Raw genomic sequence first — 24,026 nt, 5'->3', positions numbered from 1 at the left:
CCACCATCCCACAATCAGTGCCAAGTGCGGGTGAGAGACATGCAGGTCACTGGCCTTTCTGTCCTCCGCCGCCTTTTGGAGAGAATGATCTAGAACATTATCCCTGCCTGCATAGTCTGTGTGAAAACAAATGTGGACTTTGATGAGGAGATGTGAGGGGTGGGGAATGATGATTAGATTTCTATTCTGCATGCTCTCACTGTTTCTATGTAAAGACCATTCAGAATGATTCTCAGGCCGTCGCCTCAGTCTGTCATCCTCTTCCCACTCTTTTCTCTCTAGCTGTCGACTGGTAATGAGGTTTTTCCAATGCTTCATTGTTGTTCATTAAGAGCCTTGAACTTGTTAAAAATCACAAAAAAGACAGTTCACTTTTTGTTAGGATTCTGTGACTTTCTTTGTTTTCTTAAAGGAATAGTGTACCCCAAAATGTATTTTCTCTCATCAATAACTCAATAAGCCATCCCAGATGTATATGACTTGCTTTCTTCAGATGAACACAAATGAAAATTAAAAAAAAATACATAATACCATATAATGGGTGTAATTAAAAAAAAAAAAATCTTTGTTTGTGTCCATTTCCATACAAACAAGCACAACTGTTTTCAACATTGATAATAATAATAATAAATGTTTCTTGAGCAGTAAATCAGCATATTAGAATGATTTCTGAAGGACCGTGTGACACTGAATACTGGAGTAATGATATAAAAAAAATCAGCTTTATCATCGCAGGAATAAAATACATTTTAAAATATATTTATTTTAAATATATTAAAAATATAATATAATATTTCACAATATTACTGTATCAGATAAAAACAGCCTTATTTTCTTTTTATCTCTCTTTATTTTTATTTTCTGAATTTTCCCCCAATGTCCACTTATGTTAGTAAAGTGTATTTTTGTGCTGTAAACACAAAAATATATCCACCCTCTATACGACTTTTCGAAATTAATGGTCTTTTTTCTTCCGCTGTTGTCCTTTTGTTTGGGAAATTATACACTAGCAGTCATTTCTGTCATTCATTCTGTGCGGTTACGTAGACCAGTGGTGACTCATCTCATTGTTGCACGGCTTACCAATCAGAATGACTGGAAGGTAGCAAGAAAAATCTTGACTGACAAAAACTAAGTTCACGAAGTCAACAGTTGCACAAACATTGCCTAAAAACGACAATAACACAAGGACACAGACAGACAGACCATGCCATCCACACAGTAGTTTGATGAGCTCAACTCTAAATATACAGCACAGAGAGCCAACGACCCCTAGCAGCTGTGAACGGCCTGCGAAGACATGAGCTTTAAAAGGAAGAGAATGCATTGTGACCCTGAGAGAGATGCAGCTGCCTAGCTTATCACTGAACCCTTGTGACAGATAAGGTTAAATGCTGAAAGAGCGGCGCTGCCACTGGCCCACAAATGCCAAAAAGCACAATGTTCTGGCCTCGCGACTGTTAAAGGGGCAGTAGGGGTGGGCGATTATAGCCTCAAAATTCTATCACGATATTTCAAGAATATTTGCGATAATGATATTTATGACGATATAAACATTTTTTTTGTTGTTGTTGAACATTTTCTTATGTTTATCTCGCCTAAATGTTTGCTCACTCATTGCGTTTTTACAATGTGGTAATTTTGTTGTTAAGAGTTTACACAACACAAGGAAGCTTGATTTCAATCTTTGAATTAAATGTTAAATATGTGTAGGTCTAACACCAGTATTCAGAAATACTACAGAAACATAATAAAGTAATCAAATGTAAAATAACACTAGTCTTTTAGTTCTGTTTCCTGATTAAATTAAATACATAGGCTAATAATTCTCATTCATTACAATTAAAGCTATCTTTTGTTGTTTTGACGACAACATTTATGACAGACGCATAGCTTATGGCTGCTGTCACTTTTACAGCTAGTGCACGGATCCATTGCTGTTTTCATTATACTGTCTGTCACACTATCACATGCGTTTTATACATAACCGACTGTGTTTATGAGTATACTTACCAAGACCGGAAGTTTTAAACAATTTTGTGTTTTTCCCCCCATTAAAGCGATATAATCCGCGAAAAATTACTTTAGTTTCTCGCGAGCTGTACTCTATGTATGCACGCAGTGCAGCTCTCTCAGAGAGTGCGCGAGTAGCTTACTGGATAGTTTAAAACCGCTTGAATGTTTAAACTGATAAGAATTAAGAAGACTTGAAAATTATAAACTTTAGTTACAATGCACTGATGGCCCGATTGTGCAAGAGACCATTCAGTCATGTCCCGACTCCTAAACGCGCGCGAGAGAAGACACACGTCGGCAGCCCCGCTGAACACTCAAGCTGTTTGTGAAATTGCTAAATCGTCATCGGAGGCTGACAGGCTGCTCTCGCGCTCAGACAGGTGTTGTTGTTGTGCGTGCTAGGGAACATAAATGCGCCATACGTCATTGCGTCGCTATATCATTGATATCGCGATATGACACTTTTTTATCATGTAAAAATGTATACCGGTATTATCGTGGACGGTATGATATGGCACACCCCTAAGGGGCAGCGCGTTAAATCACGCCATGGGTCGAATCACAGCTTTACTAATCATTCAGTGTGCTTGCCTGGTGGTTTCCCTACGAATACGTCGATAAACATCATTTATCATTTTTACGGTATTCGATTTATTGTGGAAACTAGTGGAAACGGTTCAAACCAACTTGTTTTTTGAAAGTAGTATGTCAATATAAGAATACTAATTATTGTTTCTTGTTCATAGTCCCACATGTCAGGGTTGTTTTATTTGACTTTTAAAGCAGAAATCATGTAGAAATCAATTGGAACATGAATTTGTATTTTCTAAAAAACAAACAAGCAAGCACTTTCGTTTACATCTTGTATCTATTCCAAGTCATATTGGCAGTTATATATGGTAGGTATTTGTGTTTATATGACTCTTTGACCCCCTTTGTTAGGTTAAATTTGTTCCATGTGACTTGTGTCAGTACAGGAATAGGGTGGAGCACGGTTAAGGCTTCCCTGTGGCAAATGGTACATTCCAAAACCACATTTGGACTCTAGATGTTCCCCTTTCAATAAAAGGGATTAAGCATTCCTCACATTCTGCCAGGGTTTACAAAGTCCCTTTGATTAAATTATACAATTATGTTACCATGCTGCAGTTTACGTCGAGCTCTGCCAAAACTTCCATATGGGAGAACCAATAGCTGAGGGGATGATAGTCCGTGTTTTGTAACCTTGAGGATGTGACTGAGGCTGCCTCTCCCTCTCTAGTTTTTAAAGGTATTTTTTAACCAAGTTAAATAGTTTTATAATGACTAAAATATCAGAGGTATGCACATTAAAAATGAATGCGTGTGCACAGTGATAAAGCACACATCGTTCAGTCACAGCGAGACTGTAACACAAATGATTTCATATCCGTTTCAGCTTTTCAGTACTGGGATGCTCATACCAGATGTGTAAAATGCAGATGGTTTCCACTGAAAGAATTCTCTTGTTTTCCTTACCTTTTGATGTCTCTTTACAGTTTAATTTTGTGGGAAGAATCCTGGGGCCCCGGGGCCTGACAGCCAAACAATTGGAGGCAGAGACGGGCTGCAAGATCATGGTGCGAGGCAAAGGCTCCATGAGAGACAAGAAGAAGGTGAGATCTTTTTTTCTTTTACATTTTACTATTTTTTTTACTTTTCCTCTTTTGTTTCTTTTTACTGTTTCCGTTTTTATTTAAATATCTTTTTCTCTTTTTAAAATATTTCTTCTCTTTTCCTTCCCTTTTTACTATTTCTTTCTTCTGTTCTTTTTTCACTGTAAATGTTTTTACATTACTTTAACTCATCAAAATAAGTTGAGAAATTTTCAACATTTTTGTAAGTTATACAAGATTAAATTAATATAAATAAGTCAGTTTAATTTAATTTAAATGACTCAAACATCCAAGTTGATTGTACTTAAGCATTTGTCAGCAACTTTTTTTTGTAGCGATCTTTCTTCTTTTTCTTTCTTTCCTGAGCCATGTTTTTACTGCAATGTCTTTATAGTGACGAAGACCATATACTATCTTTGCGACAGCGCATAACTAATAGATACCAAATGGCAGAAGACAATATCCAGGAAAATTCCATTTTAATGGAATTCCTGACGGAGTCTGCATGGCCTTCCCAACTGTAGAACTGAGGCAGACAATCTGCCTGCCTCCAAGGCTGCCTGTCACAGAGGAAAAATGACTCGCATTAAAATGAAAATGAGTGCTATTAGATAAAGGAGAATACTCTCTTTTTCAAGCTCAAAGAATACGGTTTCACTTCCTTGCAATGTCTCATCCTACACCATTTAGTCCAAGTTTTTAGCTAAGAGGAAGTTTGAGCATGTTGCAAATGTCCAGTACTTTAAACTATCAAAATCAAGAAAAGAACAAATAAACGAGAACAGAACAAATAATGCTACTGTAAGGGTTCTTCCATAAAATTTTCAGGAGACATTCATGGAGTCAACAAAGTGTCATTTTATTGACTGCAACACTTAAGTACTGACCACACATTGTGCAGAAGAAAGAGAAAAAAAACCAAAAAACTAAAAAACACTGACAAATAAATGGGATATCCGCACAATACTGAGTTCGGGGTCTCAGATGTTTCTCAGGGATCCTTCACCAGAACTAACCCAGCCACAGTAAATTAAGCTCTTTTAACAAACCAGACCAAACCATTTTTATAATTACAGGGGTCTCACAAAAATTCTCATTCCATTACTTTGAACTTAAAGGGGGAATACATATATATATATATATATACACATAAAAATCACATTTACCATAAAACAATAATGAAAATACACTTAAACATACACACAGAAAAAAAACATAATTTCAACATATTCGAATGAACACATAACCCCAACACATACTGTCCCAAAAACTATTTCCCATAATTCCCAACCGAATATATAAAGGACACCAGGAAAGGCCACGCCCTTTTAATTCCAAGCCTTTGTTCCATGCTGCAGTCATGGATCCCGGCGGAACCACGGATAAGATGTACACATTCAAACAAACTTAAATAAAATGTCAAACCCACATTTTGGTTGTGGTTTCATTTACTCACTAGCGTGCACTCTAGAAATAAAGGCTTTGTCGCTCTTGTAGAGGTTTAATGCACGCTAAAGAGACAACGTAGCTTCTCCAGTTCCAATTTTTGGGTAAATAATATTTAAAGAAACAAAATAATTACATGGAAATGTATAAATAAACAGACAAAAAAACATGAATCCCTTAGAACAAACGGAATATCAATTTCGCGTACAAAAAATAAAATGAAATACAAAATACAAATGGTAAACTAGAGCCATTCAAATTAAATGTTCATTCATTGTGGCCTTAGCCATCACAGCTACAAAATGTTGTTGTGCTTTAATGGCATTGCATTGGTGCTTTTCTAAAGTGCTTGATGTCATTGTGTTTGATTTCAATGTGGTATACAGACACTAGCAACTACCGTTTTGAGTTCAGGCCTGTTTCCCACTCCCACACACCAAGCCTGTAGTAGTGATCCACAGATGGATCATAAAATGTCTCCTTTTTACATAATAGAAATCACTTGTTTCATCAGTTAGAGATTTTTGAGGATACACCATCTGTGTTTATTCCTCACAGCGCAACTTCTACTGTCTACACAGGCATGCACATAAAACATTAAGAGTATACACGGTAAAATATTGGGTTTGACGCATTGATGAGATTCAGATTGATGGGGAATTAATGGAACACAATGAGCTGAGATGCCTTAGGCAAAGTGCCATTCTCTCACTGTATTGCACAATCTATGTCTATCACACCAGAGATGCTTATAAAGGCTGTTTCGTACTATGGATCAAGACGGAAAAACAGACTGGTGGCTCAGCATTCTTTGCCAGGCTAGTGTTCAGAACAGACAATTGAAATGGAAAATTTAAACCTCAGCTGTTTCCTCAAGTTTGACATAATTGTTTTCTGACAGCAGTGCAAAAAGCTGTTGTCATAATAGCATGTCAAAATTAAATCTGTGAAGTTTTTGAGTATTGTGCTAAAATGAATGTTAGATTATGAAACCATCAAGCCCTCAAGTGTTCTGCAAACTTATTTTCTGTAACACTGAAACTACTCGCGAAACTTATGCATAAATCTTGTGAAAAATTATGGCAATCAAGGAAGCGAGAAAAATAAGAAAAGTTACAGCCAGGGGCAAACAAGTCATGCGTCAAATGGAGAAGCCATCTGCATTTGTTCTCTTTCTCTAAATTAGATTTACTGTCACATTTCCTGGAATAAACAAATTATATGGTTAGTTTTTTTTTATCTGTGAAAGGTGTTTGTAATTAAAGCATGAATTTATTCAAATATTAAAATATTTTTGGTTATTTATTCACCCTCATGTCATTCCAAACCTGTATGATTTTCTTTTTTCTGTGGAACACAAAAGGCTAAGCTAAGCTTATCCTGGTTGCTCTTTTCTTCAATGAAAGTGGATGGGTACCAGGAACTGTCAGGTTCCAAAACAAGCAAAAAGCACCATAAAATAAATTTAAGTAGTGTTATGCTTCAAGCCATTCAATTATCTTTATGTGAGGAACATCTTATGGCTTCATTTTATGGAAAAGAGCAACTTGGATATCCTTTCATATTCCACAGAAGAAAGTCATACTGATTTTGAAGTAAATGATGGCAGAATTTTATATTTGTGTCAATTATTACTATTATAGCAAACTGCTACGTTTATAATATCACATGACAAGACGGAATAACCTATTTAGTCCGTACGCTGTAATTCAGATCATGCAAAAGCAAAATAAAGATTCTAAGTTTGAGGGAAGATTGCTTACAAATGAAAATAGACCAAATGCACCATTAGGTGCACAATCCTTCTATGAAAGCTTGCTAAAATCGTGTTGATGTGAACTTTCTGTAATTTACAGCTTGTGTTGGATTGGCCTTTTACATTCACTGTTGATCTATAGCTGTTATTAACTTTTTCACACTTTGCTGTGTTGTGCACAAAACTGCCGACCCACCAAAAGTAGGCCAGAAGAAGACCTCTATGCATTGTGCTGCTGCTTAGACTTTTTCAGAGTCAAAATTACAGTTATTATTAGCACATAACAAGCTGTGCTCAAGACTGCAGCCTTATCGGATACACATATTTGATCATCTAATTACTCTATATTTTGAGGAGGTGGCAGCTACTTAGCAAATACAACGCCACCAACTGTGATCTGAGGCTGGCGTCCCCCGGTCAAGGATGAGGCCGGGTCGTCTATGTCTTTGTTACTCTCATTCAAACTTTTCCCTTGAGGCCATGGCGATGTCTGTGATTGCTTGAAGTGGGAACCTCAGAAGGCAGCGAGCGAGTTCACAATAATGGATTGTTCTGTAGGCCTGAGCTGTGTCGTAAACATAAGCCCCGCTGTGATGAAAAACCCAGCTGGAGACAATGCATTCAATAAGGCTCAACACCCCATTTCTATGGCAACAGGATTGTCACTGCTGTTGGCGCTCTGAACCCTGAGATAAACTGACAGTCACTTGTCTCTAAGCTAACAGTTGCTAAGTGTCTGTTGATGTTTTGGCCATGTTTAAGTGTACAGTTGGAATAAGAGTCTGGAAAAGTTCCCATGGAAACTGTAGCACTGCGTATTCACAGGAAGCGGTCTGTACGCTCATAGGCAATTGATCCAGAGTTTTACAAATGTCCCTGGAAAATACTTTCGAAAAATGTCTCGTTGGAAATGTGGCCTGGCCGGTTGTGCACGTTCTCCGACACGTCTTCCAGTAGCTCTTATGTGGGCGAATCAAGTCATTTGATCTCACCCCACCCCTTTCTCACTGTCATTTTCTCTGACTGTCCATGACTTTATTTTTTTTAGCCTTTTTGTTATTTTAAAATCCTCCCTTGCAATTCATAAGTTTGAAACCTCTTGTCTATCTGTCTGTCTGTCTGAAGAATTGTCTCCCTTGGAATTCATGAGTTTGAACCTTTTGTCTGACCGTCCATCCATCCATCCGTCCGTCAGTCTCCTTTGCAATTCATGAGTTTTTTAACTATCTGTCTATCTATCTCTCTATTTGTCTGTCTGTCTGAAGAATTGTCTCCCTTGCAATTCATGAGTTTGAAACCATCTGCCTATATGTCTGTCTGTCTGTCAATTAGTTACACATTTTAATTCATTTTTTATTTTAATTAATTTTGCTTGCATTTAAATTCAAATATCAATTCTGCATCCCGTTTGACACATGAATTCAAATTCGGGAATGGATTAAAAAAAATCTTAATTCAGCTTTGAATAGTGCACACAGCCCTGGTTCTCAAATGGTTCTTCTGTTTTCATTTGAACAGGAAGAGCAAAACAGAGGAAAGCCCAACTGGGAACACCTGAACGAAGACCTGCATGTCCTCATCACTGTGGAAGACTCTCAGAACCGTGCTGAGATCAAACTCAAGAGAGCCGTCGAGGAGGTCAAGAAACTGCTTGTCCCTGCGGTAAGTGATTTGTCCCTTTGATCTCCTGACCTTGTGTGTATTTACGGAGAAGAGGTTTAAAAAAAAAATAAGTGTAGAGTGGAAAAATAACTTTGAATTGCAAACAAGCCTCGTGGAAAAGCTGCTTGGGCACTGATAAATATATTTACTTTGAGGAGAACACTCTTAATGGAAAGAGCTGCGCTCAGCAGGTTTTCTGTTTCCCCGCCAGTTGCTCTGCATCCTCAGACAGGTAAATGTGAGCAGGGAGCAGAAACAGAGGAGTTGCTTTCCTCCATGAGAATAAATTTGGCGCCATTGAGCACACATGACTCGAGATGTGCAAAGGTGAGCACCGTGTGCAGTTTTTAATAGGCTTAATTACCTTTGCTTATAAATTAATGAGGAGCTCAGGACTGAAGGGTCAAGACTCAAAAGATCCCCACAGGGGACCAACAGAAGTCTCAGCATTGCCCTGGGACGCAGAGCTGAATGCCAATTAACCTTTGTGTCTAAAGGAAGTGATAGTAGGTTAGAGGAAAGTGCCATTAGAAGCCTAGTGAGATTTGAGAGAAATGTTCTTTTTCTGTAGTGTTTTTCACAACGTTTTTTCTCATTTATAAAATAGCTACGAGGTCAGACATTGAAATATAGCAATATTCTTGCATCAGAGTTATCTAATTTTAGGATATAATCTTAATCTTGAAATCAAAATTGGTCATATTTGCTTCAATACCATTTCCATGTCCTCTGAAACGATTTTGCTTTGTCGCTAACATCAAAATGCCTTCTTAACTTTAACTTTTTTCCTTAGTTTTTTATCCATCAAGTAGAGACATATTGTTTTTGTGTTGGTATTGTTAAAATTTAAATTTATTACAGAAAATTATTTTGAACAGATCATTTAAACAATGGCTAAAGGCTAAAAATGCTAATTCAAATATTAATAAATACTGTAATAGTATTTAAATAATACAATAATACTGTTACAAATGTTGTTTTGTTAACTTTAAAGTGAAATACAGAAAAAGCATTTCTTGAGTCTGTAGTATTTCTTGTGAAAAGCGGCTATTTAATGTAGAAAGCAGAATAGAATTAGAGAATGGAATTCAGAAATATTGTGTAATTGTGGATTGTAATCCCTCCTCTGCTGTCAAAGAGAAAGGTTTTCTGGACTCCCTGTGGTGCTACTATGGAAACCCTCTTGGGGATGCACTGATCCTTGATTGACAGTTGTGCCCTTTCTCTGCAATGGAATCCTGAATGGGGAATAAGCTCTTTATAAAGTTTAGCACTGTTTACTCCAGGAAGCTCTCGTCTTAAAGGTAAACCCACTGCGTTTGTGTTTGTCTTCATCAAACCATCGAGGGGAAGTGTTCAGAATTTTTTTTTTTTTGGCACTGCCTACTCTTTTAAAGCTGTGAGAAATTTGTAGAAGTTGCTTTTTGTAATAAAGTATTGTTCAAAGACAATGTTTTGATGTTTATTTTGAATTCAATTTGATCTGTTTTAAGCAAGTCCGTGTCATGCACTTCTTCGCCACTTTCATATTTCAAAAATGTTGAATGTTTCACTGCCAGTGTAGAAAAAAAGTTATTGTGGCGTTTGTTTTCGAGCTCAAGGCCCAAAACATATGGAAGACATCTCTTCCCCTCAGAGACTAGAATCTCTAGTTTTTCTGTCTCACTTGGGAGAAAAATGAGCCTCTGCATTATATATCAATCAAGATATAAAAGAAGCCCCATTGCAACAAATCACTCTCTAAGCAAATTCATCCCATTCGTTTCTTTCCTGAATTGAATAGTGACTAAACTAAAGCTTTGGCATCCAGTGTATATATATTTTTTATAACCTAAATATATGGATCAGTGTCCATATGTTTCATTAACAGTTCATGCTAGTATTGTGTATTTACCATGGTAACTGTTCCCGTAGTCTTAATCCGAAATACCACTTTATTTTACTTATTTTCTATATTTTTGATGACTGTGGTGGCTCCAACTTACTATTGTATAATGAAAAACTATAGTATGAACGGGGCATATAAATTGTTTATCTTGTGTTAGTTATATTCTTACAATTTATGTGTGGGACGGTAGGCCTTCTTGTGTATGTTTCAACCATTTTTGAGAAATAAATTAGCTTTGTTCAAATCCCTAAAAATTTGGGTTGTGGCTTCATGGCCATGGGAAGATGTAGTTGGCCAAATCAGTTGAGAAGCACTGATTTATAGTACATAGAGTTTTCAAATGTCTTTTCATAACAGTTTTAAGCTTGACTTGTGCTCTTCCACCATTTTCTGCCAAAAGCTAATGGAAGAGAAGTTAATTTCACAAGAAAAATTCCGATTTTTCAGCAATTTTTGTTGAATTCAGCATTTCCTTGATCAAAAGATTATAATTATCATATATGTATTTTCACTAACACACAGTCTGAATAGTGGTTGATATTCTAGCTTCAGTCAGTTGGGTGGCAGATCTCAGCAAAGCAAGCAGAGAGAAGGGTCACACACACACACACACACACACACACACACACACACACACACACACACACACACACACACACACACACACACACACACACACACACACACATTCTCGCACTGATCCCACTTTGAAAAGCTCCGCTTTTCTTTCGCTTCTCTGCTTGCTGACATAGTTCATATTATTCTGTGGACTGTCTGCCATACCCCTCCCTCCCTGCTCTGTACTCAGACTTTACCATCTGTGAGCTTGACGAAAAGTCAGTTGCTAATCTTTTTCACTTATTATTTAGGCTTGAATTTTTAGACTGTTTCTGTCAATGGATCATTGCATTTATGGCTGTTTTACATGTCATGCACAGATAAATTAGGTGGATTAGGTGGAAAAGAAGTGTTGTAGACAATAGAATATTGTCCACAATATTTGAAGGCCTCATAACTTTTCCAGGCGTTCATGATATTACTAGATTAATGTAATTTTTTTTAGTGTTTAGCGTAACTATAAATATAAAATGCATATTTAAAATGAATGTACATTTTTATATTTAAAAAATGTATAAAGATTTATATGTAATAATAATTATTATAATAATAATTAATTGTGTGTGTGTGTGTGTGTGTGTGTGTGTGTGTGTGTGTGTGTGTGTGTGTGTGTGTGTGTGTGTGTGTGTGTGTGTGTGTGTGTGTGTGTGTGTACACACACACACACACACACACACACACACACACACACACACACACACACACACATCTGTTTTTTTAACCTCTTGCTCTTTGGGGCTGGCTTGTTTTAACAGTGGCAGAGTAAATCTTTCGCTAGCTGTTAGCAAGCGTGATACATTGCTAACAGCACGCCACTGCACTGCCTACTTCTCAAACATTCTAGTAGACAAAAAGTGTAGTCATGGAGAATTCAGCTTTTTTAAGTAAGCTAAACAATGTCAAATTATTCTAAATTTTTTTTTCATGTGTATGTGCAGGCTGAAGGTGAAGACAGCTTGAAAAAAATGCAGCTGATGGAGCTGGCCATACTCAACGGCACATACAGAGACGCCAATATCAAGTCACGTAAGAATGACATCATCAAACATCGACCTGTTTATCTGTCCAGATTGTCTTCCACACTAATATTCATTACTCTATTCAAAGTTTTACTTTTTTGCAATAGAACTTGCCTCTATTGGGCTTTAGCTTTGTTTACAGTGCTTGCAAGATATTGGAGCACCATATTGATATTCCTCAAACATTTTGATTAGGGTTTTGTTATAAACAAATCTTAATTTGCAATTAATTCAACTCGAGCCACTTAGCGTACATCTTACACAGAGTCTTTTTGTACATCATTTCAGTTTTATATATGCTGTATATTTTGGGATTTTGTGAACTTGATTAAAAAGAAAGTTTGAACATTGACAATAATAATGACCTAAACCAGGGATGAGCAGCTTCGGTCCTGGAGGACCACTGTCCTGCTCCAACCCTAATCAAACACACCTGAACAAGCTAATCAATAGCTGTGTCCCAATTCAGAGTCTGCATCCTTCCATGTCAGTGAAGGTCGGAACGAGCACTGATAAATGGGACGGTAGAGCCTACGGAAGATTGTTCTTGTTTCCAAGCAACTATGACAGCTGCTGTTGTTGATGAGTGGCAGTAACATTTGTACTGGACTTGTGCTGTCCAGTACTGTCCATTTGTACTGGACTTTTGTTCTGAAAACAAAACAGGGTTCACAAACTGTGTAAATATGCTCACCATGCTCACAAATATCTAATGATACAAATGTTGAATCATTAGATATTTGAGTAAGCTTAAACCCAATACTTATGTTTAGAAGTGTAATTCGTCAATTTCTGTTAATTTTTTTGGGGGGGGGGTAGACAAGGGCGTGAAAGATCCCTTGTTTTCTCCTTCATTGCAAGGGAAACAAAAGACGCATTTGAAGGAGCCTTCGAATCTGGACCGCCTTTGTCGCGCCACCGTGACACAATCGGCCTTCGAAAGATGCAGCCTCTGAAAAGGGACACAGCTTATGTCTTCAGGAATGCTAGAAAGCAGGCAGGCGAGTTTTTTTATCAGGGTTGGAGTTAAATTCTGCAGGACAGTGGCCCTCCAGGACCAAAGTTGCCCATCTCTAATTTTTTGTTGTTAGGTGGAGGAATTAATACTCAAACTTGTTATGTGAAAATATTTGCATAGGCAGCTGGTTTGCTTTTTGAAATGTAAAACAAGGTAGATTGATTAGCACCTGAGTTTCTTTTCCCCTCACATCTTTGTGTATTTGCTCTTGTGCATCTTGTTCTGTTTAGCAGCCTTAGCATTCTCCCTGGCCGCCACAGCACAAGCTCCCCGCATTATCACCGGCCCCTCCCCGGGGATGCCCACTGGGGCCCTGCGTACCCCTGCACCCAACGCACCCACCCTCATGCCCCTCATCCGACAGATCCAGACCTCTGCCCTCATGCCCACGGGCACGCCGCACCACCTCTTACCCCAGACCCCCGAGTCAGGCATCATCTATGCACCCTACGATTACCCCTACACCCTAGCCCCAGCCTCCATTCTTGAATATCCTATTGACTCCAGTGGTGTTTTAGGTAAGAGATTTGATTATTTGTTTTTTTTTAAAGGTATTTTGTACAGATTATGCAATTACCATGATTTGGAGTTATGACTGGTATGATATACCCAAAATGCATGGTATTTGTCAACAGTTAGATATTTTGCTATACTGTTCATCTGTCTGTTGCAGTTTATATTCATAATAATATTAATAATAATAAGGTAGCACTTTATATAATACTTTGAAACATTTTAAGGAACTCTTAATACTAATGTAATTAATGTCCAATAAAGGCTGGATTAAAGCACTTAATTAATCAAATTTTCCGTGACGTAATCTAAAGTGTAAAATTTTCATGGTTTATAAGTTGTTAACAAAACATTATCAAACTTTTTACATATGAGCTAATTGAACAATAACACTTTTTTTTAATTACAGTGACAATGAATGAAGAACTCACTATTTGTATATAGTCTATTAATGTATTAACTGCTGTTTATAAACTATTAATTAACTATAAACTAGTAGTTTGCTAATTATATTATTGCTTTGTTACTCTAAAATTATTATAAAAAGTTACCAATAATTATACATTTTATGTTAATATATTGTTTTATTTTATTAAAAAATTAAATGCATAATCAAATATTTGAAGTATTTTTTAGATATTTTCTTATAATTATTTTAAAAAGATATATTTTATTTTATTTCATATTATATTTTGTATATCCAACCCTGTTTGGAGTTTGTCCTCATTTGCTCAGAGATCCAGTAGACTAACTCCAGCGTTCTGTCTTGTCCTTGTAGGTATGGCTTTCCCGACAAAAGGCTAGTAATGCTCAGGGGTTTTACAGTCTTCAGCCCATACGAGTGTTAAAAATGCTTTGCTTTACAGCTGCCTCGGAACAAAAGAGCAAACGAAGAAACTGATTTTTATAAGAAACAAAAGACTAAAGATCATTACTACTCATGTTTACACTGGTCTAAACTGTTTTGTTGACTTATTCATTGATTAAAAAAATTATATTTTCAGATAAATACTGATAATTAAGCCTTATTACATTCCTCTGTTTGAAAGTAATCAATATTTGTTTAGCTTGTAAAATTTGTATCACTTAATTTCTCCTGCAACTGTATCTTAGATATTTAGAGAGTGATCAGTATTATTGCTAATATAATGTGCTTGTGAAAAACATTCACCATGAAAGCCTGTAGTGAATTCATTTTATTTGAAGCATCTTGTGAATTGAAAGGAATACAAGGGCTCTATATTTTAAATTAGTCAGAGCGTTAAGCAGCATTTGTGTTTTTATGGAAATACTTCAGATTTACTGGGAGATTGAGAAGGGGAACAACATATGATGTGATTTCGCAATGGAGAAAAGGTCACTTGTGCCTTGTAATTTGGACTCAAAAGCCTTGTTTGTGAAACAATTTTGTGTGAAATGTCGCTTTAATGTATTTTGATGAATAATCTGTTAATTCTTGTTTTGTTGGCAACGTTGCGCTCTGAGCAGGTGCAGTGACTACTAAAGTACGAAGGCAGGATATGCGCGTCCATCCTTACCAAAGGGTAGTGACCGCAGAACGAGGTTAGTTTAGCTCCAGTGTTCAAACTGTGCTCTGTGTGTGTGTGTACTTTGTCTTCTTCAGTATGCTGATTACACTGTCTTTTTCAGTGCATCTCACTCAATACAAAGAGATGAACTGTATTTAGCAACTTCTATCCTGCCAAACAAAAGCATTATTTGAGATTTGAGTGTTGCTGTTATTGGGTATAGTACATGCCAGTCATACTGTGCAGGGTTTGATTACTCACTAAACCTGCCAACCTAGAAATGCATTGAAACTGAAGGTGTTATCATCTTACTTGTATTATATGTTGAGCATGTTCTTGGGGTAACTGAAGCAAAGGTTAAAAATAGAATACTGGAACAAAACAAATATATAACTGATTTACAATAGGTCAAAACATCCTTATGGCTTGTGAAAACATTCCAATCTCGGAGATTTCAGCTCTGTTCCAAAATCTAGTGAGCTACCTTCAAAAAGAGCACCATAACCACCATGGAACACTGTTAATGTACAATTTAGAACACTCTGCTTAGACAACACTAAGCAGTTAGCATGTTGCTGAGCTAACAGTGTGATACTTTAAGTATATATAAATACATAGAACCAAGGGCTTAGTTTTGGTGTGAACCGTTTTAGCGGGGTCTCAGAGAATGCTCCTTTATGACATTTATTTGTTTGTTTATTTAATTTTGCAAAATGGTCTTTTGTGGTATTTTCGCTATAATCCACACATGCAAAGTTGGTTGATAACTTAACTGCAATAAAGAAATAGCCTATAGTTAACAATTACTTGTTTACATAGGATATACAATGTATTTTATATTATTTAAGCATCTGGAATCTTATCAGTTTGACAGAATTTTCTACTTCAAAATGCCATGGGAAGTCAAACTAACTTTACATTTTCTTATATTGAAATGATTTATTTCTTATTCCTTAACAGTTCAACAGGCTCATAATGATTACAGCTATGTCATCTCTTGGAATATCTGAAGGCCAGGTTTTTCCTGTCCGTCATCATTAGAACAGAACACATTTTACACATGGGAAAAACTGCTTGTTTGGTCAGTAATTCAAGAACGTCCATACTTTAAACTTGTACTTGCCCCTACTGAATATGTATCATAGTTCTTGTAATTGTTTAACTATAGCATTTGTTACGACAAGGCTAGAATTACATGTGAGACCCTTGATGGTGCTTCAATGTTGACTTTTTTCATTTTTTATTAATCTACAAATAGCAACTCCAAAAACAAACCTGATAAATTCTAGTATGGGTGGTCATGAGTAGTTTAAAAATCGTTATAATTTATTCAACTTGATTGTTTTCTCCTGTTTTCTCCTGTTTTCATCAGTCTTTTTAGTTTATGTAGCTGTTTTAGATCATGTTTGACTTTCTCCATAGCATTTTAAAGTTGTTAATTCTCAAAAGAATACAAATGGATCGCACATTTTATCATCGGTGTAGCGATAGGAACAGCTCGCGTAACGCGTGCACAGTATTAGGTGATTTGCATGCCACAAACGCAGAATTAAATAAACTGGAGTTCAATCATATTGTGCTGATAATTGGTCCATTCAGGGTTGGGTTTACTTGTCAGTTTTGGTTATTGAAAAACTAACAAACTGCACCCTTGCATAGAACACAAATACTGGATAGAGTATACTGAACTCTTTTTTTTTCAATACTTGTCAGTAATTAAATGAATTCAACGTCATAATGCATTCTGGGATTGCATTTTCCCTGAAGGATACATACCATTCCGCCTCAGGCTAAAATGAGGTAAAACGAGGCTATCTTTAGTCTTCACATTGCGAATGGCCTTAAAGTCAGAATGGAATCAATGAGCATATTACTTGGCTCACAACTGCCTCTGTAGGCAGCTCACCAGTTTTTGGAACAGACTATTGGTATGATCTGATAACTTCAGCACTTACATGCATTGTATATTGAGACAAACATGACCTGAAGTTTAGTTGTGGACGAATGTAGATGAAAATTTAGTGTGATAGTGTTAGAACCACTTTGGGTTCACAGAACCTACATGGAGCAAAACTGACTGTCCACTGCACTCCTTACACTGATGACGTTGTGATGGCCTTCGGGCTCATAGTCGATGAAGGGTAATGGAGCTCACCTGTTTGTTTGCTTCGGTTTATTCTTCATTTGTCATTCCTTTAATATTCTTTCATAGTTTTAGTGTATTTGAAGATCATTTTATGCCGCTTGAATACAGTACATTAGTGTCCCAATCCTGATCCTTTGAAACAGTTTTTGGCAGCTTACAAATAGTTTTTCTGATTAATGGAATAACTTTACAAGATTTAGGTTTTAGTGGAAGATCTAAGATTTTTTTTTTAAGTCTCACATAATGAAACAAAATCTTATTTATCATAGTTCAACCTGACCAGACAAGCATAAATAATGTTTAGAAGATCGGTGCAATTAGAATTTTCCCCAATTTAAGATTTATATACTTAATCATATTAATTGAGAAACTTCAAACTACTGAATATTATTTCAGGCTGGTTATAAGCTGTATCTCATTATAGTATTTCTTCTGTAAAGATACTTTGATATCTGCAAAATCTGCTTTTTCCCCTCATGTTGCAATTTTCTAATGCATTCTTGAGAATCTTTCCTCAACTTACATATTTTATTTATACCTTTTACTGCAGTTGTTATGTATAGATGAGTTGATAATTGTATTTTAAGTTAAAAGTAATAATTTCTGGCCCGGGTCTCTGAGCATATTCATGATAAAAAAATCTTTCAAATGCCTTAAATGGAATAAACTGGATCTAAGGGAATTACAGCACCAGCTTTTAAAGATTGCTGTAATGAAACTGAATTAAACAACTCGTATTACAAACATGTGGATGTGCCAAAACTGTACATATAATAACTATGACTCCTGAAAAAAACTTTAAATGTGAGAATCTACTGATCAATATAAGTGAATTTCACTCCCATAAGACTTTAACATGTCATAATTTAAAAGACCAATACAACTGACCAGTTTAATGCATAACAATTGTGAAATTGCACAAAAATGTCAAATCTACCTTGTCTGGCGTACTGCCCACAGCCACAGAAAGATCTCTGATCATTTGTAAAAGATTCCTGTGCTGGGAAAATGCCCTTGAATGAAATGCATTGGATGAAATATTCCTAGCACCTGGCTTGGACAGTGTCACATGAGATAGACTAGACAGTTATGAAAGTTAGGACTTGTTTGAGAGTGTGAGTCATCATATGCACTACTCGTTTTGTAAAGTATTTGCCCGGTGCATTATAAAGGTGCTTATGATCCCTTAAACTCTCCATTCAAGTAATTCCTCATCATAAAAATATGGCACAAGTATTTTGCACTGAAGATTTTAAATCACCAGCTCCTGGTCTGCGCTACTCAGACAGAGCAAAGTGAAAAAAACAAAAACGCAAAAAACCTCATGAGATGTTAGGTTGTTTATCAAAGCAGGATGGTTACACACTGTGCCTGCCTGTTAGCACAAGAACAACAGATGAACTGACGAAATATTCCATTTTTGGTTTGTTTGTTTCTTTGTTGTTTTGCCGTAAGCTTCTTTTTTAAGTTTGTCAAATGTATGGAAAACCAGTTATCGTGTGTGTGATCTTTTAAAGATGAGTTTATGAAAGCAATATGTTTAACTATAAAGCAAGAACATTTATGAAATTCTATTGTATTTGTAAATGAATAGGGAATTTATAAACATGTAAGCTTAGAGAACAATGCCATGTTATTTTTTTCATAAGGGGTACATTTTGTTTTTAGGATGTCGTACCTGTGACAGTCTTGATACACTGTCTTATAATGTTTTAGGCTATGAGTTTATCAGCTTGCGAAACAAGTAGGCTGTGTTCATTGTGTTTGTAGTGTTGTTTTAGCCCTAAATTTCAGCCAATGTGCTTTAGTATTATTCTGTTTGATTAGCATTCTGTATTTTTTTTGTAAATAGTCCAATTTTAAAAGGCAATAAAATTTGAGTAAAAAAAAAACACCAAACTTTTTGTGCTGTCTAGAAATCTTTTGATTAGCCTGTCACTCTTTGATTTTACTTCTCTCGTCACATCTCTGTAACTACTCATGAATCCATATCATTATCACTAGCAGCTTTGTGGCTTTTGTATTGAAGCAGCACTCTAATGCTTAATAGCAGTCAGAGGATCCTTGCATCATTTAATCCAAGATTGATATCGGTTTTTCCAAACACCCAAACTCTGTTGACTGCTACTAACTATTAAGTGCTGTTAGTTTAATTCGTAATGACTCTGTAATTGATTTGCCTTTTGCTTCTTTAACCATTTTCACCTGGGAGATGGGTTCCGGAGTTAAATCATGAGGCTTTCATGATTTTGCCGTGTTAAATCTAGACTTTGAGCAGTTTTCTCTTACAGTAGCTGTAATTAGTAATGTCATATTGTCATCCAACCGTCACTAGCTGAAACTAATCTCCTTCTCTATCTTTTTTCTTTTGTGTCCTTTTTATGTCCTTTTATTATTTTTTTTCGTTTCCCCTCTGTCTGTCCATTTTTTTTCTCTCTAACAACCCAGCCGCCACCGGCAACTAACCAATGACCCTCTGAACTCTTCACCCAATGATGACCTGACCATTGCCTGCCTGCTGACCAGTTCTCTGGCTCTCGTCCTTCGCTTCTATGTTTTGGCAGCCTGCTGGTGAGCCCAGAAGCAGCTTTAATTCGCTTAACACAGCCGAGAAGCCGTGATGGCCCCACGCCACCACCCGCAGAACCGAATCACTCACCTTCTCAAACTGAGGACCTCCTTGGTCAGGTGACCTGGGCTTCCCAGCCTGCACTGAAGTGTCATAAAGCAATAACACTGTCTGGGCGACACCTAAAATCCTAATGTTAGCCTTTCACATGCACACACTAAATAAACACACATCTCTATTTGTTTCTTAAAATGAATAATTGAGCATCATGTTTAACACTCTAAGTTTGTGCACTGCACTTCTCATACCATCCTGAAGAGTTAAAAGAAAGCCGCTGCAGTTTACTTTAAAACTGACTTAGAGGTCCAAATGTCCATAAGGGATGTAAAAGCCATGCTTGCCTACCAGCGTTTTCTTCAGAGAGCTGTCGAAAAGCATTGTCACGTTGAGGAAGTGTACAAACACAACATCAATTAATATCTTTTTGATATGAGGGTGCTGCACAGGAAATGATTATATATTTTTCACAGGTGATCCTTTTTTGTATTAAAAAAAAAACAGTATTGTCAAAATGTGATGAACAAACTGCTTATTTCCTTATGACAAATATTTAGAGACCAAAATGGTGTCTTTTTTTTAATAAAAACAAACAAACAAGTGCCTTATTTTACACTATCATCAATTACGAACAAGTATGAATGTCCATCAATGTGTTCTATGCCAACATATCAGGTATTTCTGTTCAATTCCTCTTTATCGGTGATCATGAAAACAAGAGGTGTACAGAACAAAGTTGCAGGCGTTACATTTAAAAAACTAGTGTTTTTATGTGCGTTTAATATTTTTCTTTTCAAATAATGATTAATGGAGTTTTACCCTGTCACACTACATTAGGTACTTTTTGAGCTCTTTATGCTCGCAATCTGATTGTTTGTGAAAATATGTGTATGTTTATAGAGCCATCACCACTACATCTGTTATAGAGCAATGAAGCACATCAATATGAAACTTCTAAACTATTACTTTTGATTCCGTATTTTTCATCCAGTTTATATCTCAAGGAGATATCTTCAATTCAGCAAGTTGAAATTGATAAAGGTTTGGGGTTAATTACAGAACTCATTTTATTCCTTTTGAAGAATTGAAGTGTACTAGAAGTTCTGTGCAGACATGTCACATTTCCTTCCTATGCAAATGATTTTCAGTTTTATTAAAATTACCGAATAAATGTCCTTCAGTTGGTCTTCCAGTACCATTTCAGAAACTAAAAGCCTATTAACAAATTATGATTACATTTGGTTATCATAACTGGATTTTGAGACCTTTTTTTATTTTATAATATGGGTTGTATTTATGCAGAGCAAATGCAATACTTTTTAGATGTTCGCGTTTGTGATCAAGTTGCATGTCATTATTATTATATTAATCTGAATATTGCTAAAGGAAAAATCATGCGAATATATTTAACGGATGGAATTTGTTTTTACGACCAGGAACTGGAGTTGTTTGTTAATGTGTGTTTTTTGGTTTAGTGTTTGCCTTCCATGCAGTATTACTATAGACCGTGTCAACATGTGTGAGCATGTTTACTGATGATAGTGTGAGTGAGTGTTTGTGTATTTTATATGCCAATGAACTGAAACTCGCCATTCAAGCTTATTATTTTGTATTTTTTTTTCCCAAACCCTTGCAGCTCCCTGCATTGGAAAATATACAGTCCTATTTATAACCATTGTAACATTTTATAATGTATTTTTCTATCATATTTTGTATGTGAGAAATAACATTAAATCACATTTCCCGGTATGAACAGTATGCCTTATTAAAAAAATTGATATGAGAGACATATTTTTTCCATGATGATATAATTCCATAGTTGGTGGAAAATGGAAAACCCCATTCGATGAACAATATTATTTGGTTTCAGCCTAACTCTGAGCAAGTTTTAAAGTGGTTATTATTTGCTGGGTCGTTTGGTTTGTCATTGTTGCTTTGCCTCTGTGCCTTCTTATGTAAATTGTAAGCTATTAACCATTTCTAGTTATATAATTTGATTAATCTTTTCTTGCCGATTGTACTAACATTTGATGATTTCTTTACATTAATCCCGTCAATAATTTCTTTTGTCTGCTTTGAATCTTTAGAACAAGATTTGTGTGAAATTAAGCAAAAGAGTGTGTTGCTGACTGAAATATGCTGGACTAAACTCTGTAATGAGAAGCAATAGCGGAATATTAAAATTATAGTTTTAAAAAAGAAACTAACTTGGTCGCTCTTTCTCTTGTGCTTTTTACATGTGCCAGTACACTTTACCTACTAATCTGATTCAGGTCTGCTGTAGATAATGGAGAAGATCTGGGTCCAAACATCTCTGTACTGTTTAATTGATCATCCTGAACAAAGCTGCATTTAACAAGAAAGTGACAGGATGATTATGGGGCTGAAAAAAGGAAGAAGTAAAATCTATATGAATGGTACGGTTGCTTGAGTTGGAAGAACACCCACCTCTTTTTCACAGTTTTATTATTCTCTCTTTCTCAACACTCCATTATCTGTGCTTGTTTTTGTATTGTAGCCATCTGTTGAGTTTTTTTGAAAAGTCATAAGAGTCACCAAGAAAAGAGTATCCACAGACAGATTACACCGGTAATTGTCTTTCAAAGGAGTCCATTGAAACAATACAATGCGAGCAAAACTTTCCAGATTCTCTGAAATGTGTAAGAAAACAAAATAAGCTAACATCGTCTTTTGTAAAAAACGTAACACTTTCTATAAATCAATGGTTCAGTGTTGAGAAGAATTGTTGTCGTGAAGGAAATCTGAATAACCTTCTAAAAACTGTTTTTCAATTTTCTAAATGTTCACACATTGTTTTAACGAGCTACTGTTGTGTGTAATGGTCTGTGTTTAGCTGATAAAAGCTAATCAGACACACTTAGTTCCCACAAGACCTCATCACTGCACCCAAGAGTCCTAGCTGCTAGCTTTTGTTCCCTTTTCAGTTTATAGCAAAGTTGCCAACCATTAAACAAATCTGGTCATATCCAAAAGAACAGCTACAGAGCTTAATCTGTGACTGTCACATTCTGTGACACCAAAGATTGTTTTAAAAGAATAGTGTACTGTAAAATGAACAATACACTCTTATATATTTGTCCTCATTTTATTCTGAACTCAAGTGCTCTTATTTTTCCTTGGAAAATATTTTTTTTAAAGAATCCTAATCCTGCTATTTTCTAACGACTACAGTTCATATCGAGCTTAGCCTCTCGCCAAAAACAACACTCATAAAGGTTCTCACAACTTTAGGCTATTATTGTTTTTCTAAAGCTTTTTTTGAGAGAAACTGACCTAAAGACAAAGCTTTCTGTTGTTCAAATTGGAGAATTGGGGTGACCAACTTAAATACATTGGCGAAATCGGAGAGAAGAACTCTTGGCGCTCGCGCAAAATTCCTGATCGCGTGGATTGAAATTACTAGATTTCACCTGTGCAAATTCTACGAACAACGGTAATAACCGCACCTTTAGAAGCCAGGAGAACAAATAAGTTCAGTAAATGATGGTCTGTTCACTAGCCTACCTTTTTACGTGTTTTGGGGGCTTAAAATTGTGGTCACTGAGATGTTGTATGAAAATGTTTTTGCTTTAGTTAAAAGCAGCATATGGGATGACACATGAAGGTGAGTAAATAGGCCTAATGAAAGGATTTTCATTTTAGTTCTACACTGTTCCTTTTATAGCACAAAAAATGGACGTGCACTGAGAGGGAGAAAATGAAATGGATGGAAAAGGAGAGAGTGCGATTAATTCGCTCCCACAGAAGGCAAACCGTTCATTAAACACCAAACGTGTTGTGTTAAATGGTTCCTGCCTTTCTTAAATTACTATCTGCTATGTTAGGAAATCATTCCCTCTTTCTTTTTTCCCTATCATCCACGCTCCATCTCTAACCTGCAATTAAAACTTCAATTGCTTGTCTTGTTCATTGTCTGATGCCCCCTCCTACCTCCTGAACTTTACAGCGCTGCTTACCTTATCAAAACACATATAGCCTACCTTAAGTAATGGAGCGTAATGCAGCAGATGAGTGGAATGAATAACAGTTTTGCTGAGGGCCAAAGAGGAAAGATGAACTGGGTAAGTCCCTGTATAGGAGCCTAGAGAGAGACACAGTATCCTCTTGACTCGCACTCTGACTTCCCCCTCAGAG

General features: G+C 36.3%; 1 protein-coding gene across 9 annotated transcripts in view; it reads left to right on the top strand.

The window, feature by feature from the left end:
• Nucleotides 1-22,074, top strand: part of qki2 (QKI, KH domain containing, RNA binding 2) — a 61,802-nt gene extending 39,728 nt beyond the window's left edge. For 2 of the 9 annotated variants that reach the window (XM_077200448.1, XM_077200447.1), the window contains 6 exons: nucleotides 3,534-3,650; nucleotides 8,371-8,514; nucleotides 11,959-12,046; nucleotides 13,288-13,575; nucleotides 15,056-15,133; nucleotides 19,694-22,074. In XM_077200448.1, coding sequence (XP_077056563.1) covers nucleotides 3,534-3,650; nucleotides 8,371-8,514; nucleotides 11,959-12,046; nucleotides 13,288-13,575; nucleotides 15,056-15,133; nucleotides 19,694-19,710 — 732 coding nt within the window. In that variant the 3' untranslated portion in view covers nucleotides 19,711-22,074. Of the gene's footprint in view, nucleotides 1-3,533; nucleotides 3,651-8,370; nucleotides 8,515-11,958; nucleotides 12,047-13,287; nucleotides 13,576-14,348; nucleotides 19,145-19,693 lie in introns of those variants that run through there. The other 7 variants (XR_013194395.1, XR_013194396.1, XM_077200449.1 and 4 more) reach the window with 7 other exon arrangements.
• Nucleotides 22,075-24,026: the final 1,952 nt, after the last annotated feature.

This window comes from Siphateles boraxobius, unplaced genomic scaffold (genome assembly GCF_051911475.1).
Source record: "Siphateles boraxobius isolate OS27281-9 unplaced genomic scaffold, OSU_SipBor_1 46, whole genome shotgun sequence".
NCBI classification, from domain to species: domain Eukaryota; kingdom Metazoa; phylum Chordata; class Actinopteri; order Cypriniformes; family Leuciscidae; genus Siphateles; species Siphateles boraxobius.
The sequence above is the reverse complement of the archived record's forward strand: the minus strand, read 5'-3'. Positions and strand labels throughout refer to the sequence as shown.